The sequence below is a fragment of the Pelecanus crispus genome, chromosome 11, assembly GCF_030463565.1.
Source record: "Pelecanus crispus isolate bPelCri1 chromosome 11, bPelCri1.pri, whole genome shotgun sequence".
Lineage (NCBI taxonomy): Eukaryota > Metazoa > Chordata > Aves > Pelecaniformes > Pelecanidae > Pelecanus > Pelecanus crispus.
This window is the reverse complement of record NC_134653.1, coordinates 33,776,846-33,782,845: the sequence shown is the minus strand read 5'-3', so window position 1 is coordinate 33,782,845 and position 6,000 is coordinate 33,776,846. Positions and strand designations below refer to the sequence as shown.

Below are 6,000 nucleotides of genomic sequence, written 5' to 3'. Positions count from 1 at the left end.
CTTCTGAACCCCCAGAAGTCTATCAACTAAAAGCTTAAAACAATAGCAAGGTTACGTCACAAAATGAAGCAGCAATTACCTTCAAGGGTACCGTGAGACATTTCAAGAGTGACATTATTCTGAGTCAAGTCAAATGGGTTTACTGCATTATGATCTGGTTTATAAAAACACTTAAATGCACACTACATATAGAACACTTTCATGTCAAGTAGTTAAAATCACTGTATATTCTTTACAGGTGACAGACGCATGGATTGAAAAAGTGCTGCTAAAAATCCAGTTTAAAAAAAAGAAAGCAAACATTTGATGAAAGAAATACTCTATTCACAACTGGAATTTATGCTATTTGTGCTCCCGTTTGATGGGCTGCTGATGCGAATCTAACCAGAAAAGGTACACTCATATATAGAAAAATCAAAACAGGCAGGTTCCTCCTTCCAGGCTGGAAAAAAATCCAAGACATATGGCATATTTAACCAATAAAAGGGAGCTAAGCTTTACCCAAACCTTTCATAATGCACTTAATGAAATATTTTTTTTCTTTTAAAAGAACCACTGGTATTAAATAGAGCTTTTTCTTTACATACAGTATTGGTATATACAAAACAGACACAGAACAAAGACAGATGCAAAAAAACCAAACAAGTGACTTCAGAAGTTCTGGAGCTCAGGAAGATTTTGGTACAGGTCCAAAGTCTCTGGGTTTGAGAACGCTCCCCGCTGCTCAACTTCTTTCCCTGCAATTATTTGCTTCACAGCTACTTCCACTTTTTTCCCATTTACTGTATACTGAAAAACAAAACCAGCAATGATAAAATTACACTTTTCATTTAGTAGCTTTATGGAAATATTCATGGAACCCCCCCACCAATCCCAGAACTCAATCAAAATTTAGCACAGTATCTTCCCTTCTCTGTTACACTTGAGGCACCAGGATCTTTCTTCTGAAAACCACTTGAAAAGTAAGCAGAATTCAAAGAAGAGTTTAGATGGGATTTTAGTTTATTATTCCTGTTTGGTAATACTGTGAGAACCTGATCAAGCTCCAACTTAAAGCAATGAAACTAGTCCAGAATCATGGTACAAACACTAAAAATCTTTAATGTTTTATGTCCTGACACATCCGATTTTCAAACAATTTTTAATTTTCTAAGGGTGGGCTCAAAGCCCAAGTCCATTGGGCTTTCGGAGAAGAAAACCATGACTTTTGTATCTTAAGTAGACAGTCTTTTTCTGATAGGGTAAAGTGAAACACTAAGCTTAAATGGTCCTCAACATTTAAATCTTTCAAAACAAACTGTAAGAAACAGAGGCTTCATCTCCACTTACCAATCACACAAGTTCTATTACATTGTGTTACTCAAAGTAAGGACATTGCAGGAAAAAAAACCCTCATTCTTCTCTTCTTGGAATTAGACTACTATAATTCCTGACTAGTGAAGCACGGTAAGGAAGAACTACTCCAATGTTAGCAGGAACTGTCAGGCCCATTTTAGATGATCTCTGCTTTTACCGGCACCGAGGCTTTAGTACCACCTTCCTTGGGCTGGTGCCCTGAGAAGTTTCACGGGATGGCAACTTTGAAAAGCTGACCTCCAAATACCTCCCTTGTCTTGTCTGTCTGCTCTGGGAACAGAAACCACACTTGCTTTACTACTGAATCTGCTGATCAAGGAACCCAGGTTGTTCCTGGCCTCCAAAGCCACTGAAACTCCTGAACTCTGGGCACCACCACCTTTCATTAGGGCTGGCTAAATAATCCTCAATTCAATACTCTTGCAATATTGATCTTGACACTAACTCAAACTTTTCCGTATTAAAACTACTGAAGTCATGTGTAATCCTACCCTCCTGAACCACCTTAATCAACCACTCTTCCTCCTCAACAATTAGCAACCTAATTTTCACAGGTGCTGAGAAACCAGAAGACCTGTGTGGCCTGCAAGGGAACTGCCCCCTTTAAAAAAAAGAACAGACAGACTGTTCAAAGCAAAGCAAATTTTTACTTTAATCAGTAAACATCTTGTGGATGATGACCAGAATATTTCTCTGGTCAGGACAGGACTAGAGAGATTCACACTAAGTTTGCAGTATGTTTTTTAACACCTGGGTATCTGATTAAAAACCATGCTTTGTATTACTGAAGTCCTAATCTCTTCAACACAGCTCTACTATTTCTACCAGTACGCAGTGTCAGTATACAGTCAGGATTAGACTGTATTTTCAGATAAAGATTCACATACATTTCTAAAAGTAGCAAAAAAATAGAAAGAGGTTTCCCTTCCAAGCAAAACTTTCAAAGAAAGATGGGAGACAGCTTTGATCACTTTACCACTGGCATATCTACCTGAAAGGTAATTAAAATTCACTCAATTGTAAATTCGGTCAAAGTGTGAACTAATTAATGATCTAAGCAGGCTTTCCTGAGGGGCAGCCCATCACAAACACCTCACTACCATCAACTTCATCCTGTACATTCAGGTGATTTGCACGGTTTCCAAGTTCAACACTTCATGCAGAAGCTAAGTTGCAGCCCAGAAAATCTGGACTTCACCATTTAACAGGTGTGGGGGATTTTACACTCATGCAAAGAAGACATTTTGAGCCAAGTATTATTTGCCAACAGTGCCCTGAAACAGAAGTAACTCAACAGATCAGAGCCAGATTGCTGTGTGCACTATCGAGGCTGGCAGTCCTGACCCCTAGACCACTTTCACACAAAAACCTACACTGGCTGTAAATGGGTATCAGAATATCAAAGATTGGTCTGAAGCTTCAAGCCTGTTCTCTAGACGCATTCAAGTCTATGTGCAAATGGACTTGAGACAATTACACTCTGCGCTCCCATAGAGCTGTTGAGGAGGCCCTAGCATCAGATAGGACTATAAAAACCAGGCATTCCAACTAAAGAGTTTGTGCAAAGAAGAGCACTGTAGAGTAATGCAGCTCCAGAAGACTGAGCATGCAGAACCTTTAGCTATTTCTCTCTCCTCCTCTTTCATAAGCATAAAGATTTTATTTTAGTTACTGCTACCGTTAAGACAGTGATAGAGCTACATTTAAGTGGCTTAAACACATGTAAAAGCGAAATGGTTGGCAAAATTATTTTATAAATTTGCCCAGTGCTCTCAGCTTTCATAAGAACAGCATTTGGAATAGGAAAACAAAAACAAAATAAGATTATGGGTAGCCAGAAAAGCTAAAGTTAAATTACCTTTTTAATATTTTCCTTTAAAAGGCTTAAGTATATATTACTGAGAAAACGCAACACATTTATAAACTGAGAATGGGCATTTTTAGGTATTGTTAAAAAACAAAAACATGCTTAGCTGAAAAGGAGATGAAATGATGTTGCTAGGCAACATAGACAAACTATTTATAAAGCTCGAATACACTTTTGAGATGCTAAAATTTCCATGCATGTGGGTTTGAAGAGCAATGACAACTGCTCCTTAATTACTATTCAAGGTGACAAAGAAAAAAAAGTAGGCAGCATTTTTCATGACATACCGGAATGCCTTTGGTTTCTAGAATGAGGCTTGGAACATGCCTGGCAGAAAGTGCTATACGTATTGCATCTCGAATTCTTTTCACAAGATCCTCGCTGAACGGATGGTTTAATGCCATCTTCAGGAAGAGTATCACCCTCTCCTCCCCATCTTTGTTGTACTGAGGGACACAGAGGCTATCAGAAACCTCCTCAAAGGCTTCAACTGAAAATAAAGGAAGAGTCCTTATTAGCACTTGCATTCGTAGATTATTTGGGACAAATTTTTGGTGGTTGCACCAAAAGAAACAGCACCTCCCCTAGAGCTGCAAAGGCAAAACAGACAGCCTGGCTAGGTTATTCTACAATAAGCTTCCCCTCTGGGCAGCTCTGAAATTTTAACTCCTGCTCAGGTGAAAATCCAGGTTTAAGGACCATATATATTTAGGCCCAGGACAAAAAAAATTGCTATAACTTCTGGGACAGATAACAAGCCTTTACACCAAGTCATTTTCTTTGGCTTTCCTCACAATCCCCATTGCTGCATAGGCAGAAAACTAACATGCCTGATCGCACAAGAACAAGGAAAGGCAACAGGTCCTTAAATCTCAGATTAGCACCTTTGCAGGCACACAGTTTCACCTTATTGCCTTTCACAAGATAGACCTTCTTTGAAATATGAAGCATAAGCTCAAGAACTTCATCTAATTATTAGGAAAGATACTGTAAAACCAGTGTCAAGAGCTTGTCTTGGGGGGGGGGAGGGAAGAAAAGCCTCAGAAGTTAGGTATTCCCTTATAAACCTGCATGATATCATTAGTCTGTAAGGCCTTATTATACGAAAGCAACAACTTATGAGAACACATCTCAACTACTCATCTCCAGGCCTACAGATACTTCAGGAAAGCAACCAATTTCAAGTCTACAAAACAGAATTTTACTGTCAATGCTAATATGCTCTGTACTGTCTTTCATTTGAAAAATGGCAAGTCTTTTTTCACTTAATCCTTCCAAACACCTTTATAATGCTTACATTTCAGATGTAAGGCAACAATGTCATAGCTGAAAGAGGTGGAAAGTTAATTTCATACCTATGTTATAGATTTCAGAACTTCCAAATCTTACTCCATTTGGATTTAATGTACCGTCACTGAAAATAACACACAAATAAAACAAAGCAGCATTAAAATGTGATTAGAGTTTGATGAAAAGAGAAAAATTGATGCAATTAACCAAGTCTCTCTACATTTCATGCAGTGAATACGCAGCCACATTAGAAACAGAATTTTAAAAGAATTTGATTCAAAAAGGCATTTTGCTCATTAGAATGAAGTTGTACAGAGAACCTCAACATTATTCTCTAGTCCCTCCCCTTTCCAGCAGCCTACAAATACACACACATACCACTGACAACAAAACAGACCAAGAATCTTTGTAGTACTCGGTCATATTGCAATTGCATATCATTACTTTCCAGTCTCTTATAGCTGGAACTTGTGTTTCATATATAGCAGCCTCACACTGTATGTCTGTTGAGTAGGTCTATTTGTGACAATGCCAGACACAGCTTCACGGCATTCACTCAACTTTCTTTTGAATAGCAAGTTTTAAATGCAAGCAGAAAATTTAGCCACAATTGTGATCTTGAATGTCTATGATAGCTAACACAAGCACAACTTAATACCAGGCCTTCTATAATTAAGTTTTGCTGTAAAGCAAGTCAATAGCAAAGCCAAGACCAGAAGACAAGTTTCCTGATTCACCACCTTGAATGTACTGCGCTCTCAATTCAAACTCTTACAGATGATCATTATAAACCATGGAACACAAAACCAAGTCCAATACTGTCTTCTGTTCACATGTGCGGGGTAGAACTTTGAAATGGACTCTCCTCCCTCTAATCCAGCTGCTCTGATTAATTTAAGGGTTGAAATCTACAATACTGGATTTAACAAAACAAATATAAAGCTAACAGGCATGACAGAATCAAGTACATTATGCTCTAAGGTGAAGTTTGCAAATTTTAACACTTGTTTAGTCAGAACACTTTCACCAAAATACTATACCTGCGACCCAGCATGACAATTCCTCCTGTTTTGGGATTAATTTTGCAGTAATCACCATGGGCCCAAACACCTATTAGAGAATGACAGAGGTTAAGCAGCTCATTTCTTATTCATCCAGTCATGGCAGACATTTCTGTAACTCAACTCACATAACTTAGTATAATACATACAAAAATATAACATATCAGATATACTTTGACAACTACCCACAGCAAAAGTAGCAGTACTTCATGCAAACAATCCACCTTGCATTTACTATGAAGAGCTAGCATACACAAGAGTAGCTCATATATTAGGATCAAACCCTAGGTTATCTTCTGATTGCTTGTTTGCATGACTATACAGCATCCTTTAGAAAACAGATGAACAGCTGCTCTGAACGCCACATTTTGAGGAAACTGGAAGAATCTTCCACAAAGGTAACTACATTCCCACCAGTCTTTCTTG

At 38.2% G+C, this 6,000-nt stretch overlaps 1 protein-coding gene across 2 annotated transcripts in view; it reads right to left on the bottom strand.

The window, feature by feature from the left end:
- Nucleotides 1-651: 651 nt before the first annotated feature.
- Nucleotides 652-6,000, bottom strand: part of AACS (acetoacetyl-CoA synthetase) — a 45,082-nt gene continuing 39,733 nt past the window's right edge. For both annotated transcript variants that reach the window (XM_075718793.1, XM_075718794.1), the window contains 4 exons: nt 5,554-5,623; nt 4,579-4,637; nt 3,511-3,713; nt 652-789 (listed from right to left, as the gene is read on the bottom strand). In XM_075718793.1, coding sequence (XP_075574908.1) covers nt 652-789; nt 3,511-3,713; nt 4,579-4,637; nt 5,554-5,623 — 470 coding nt within the window. The remainder of the gene's footprint in view (nt 790-3,510; nt 3,714-4,578; nt 4,638-5,553; nt 5,624-6,000) is intronic.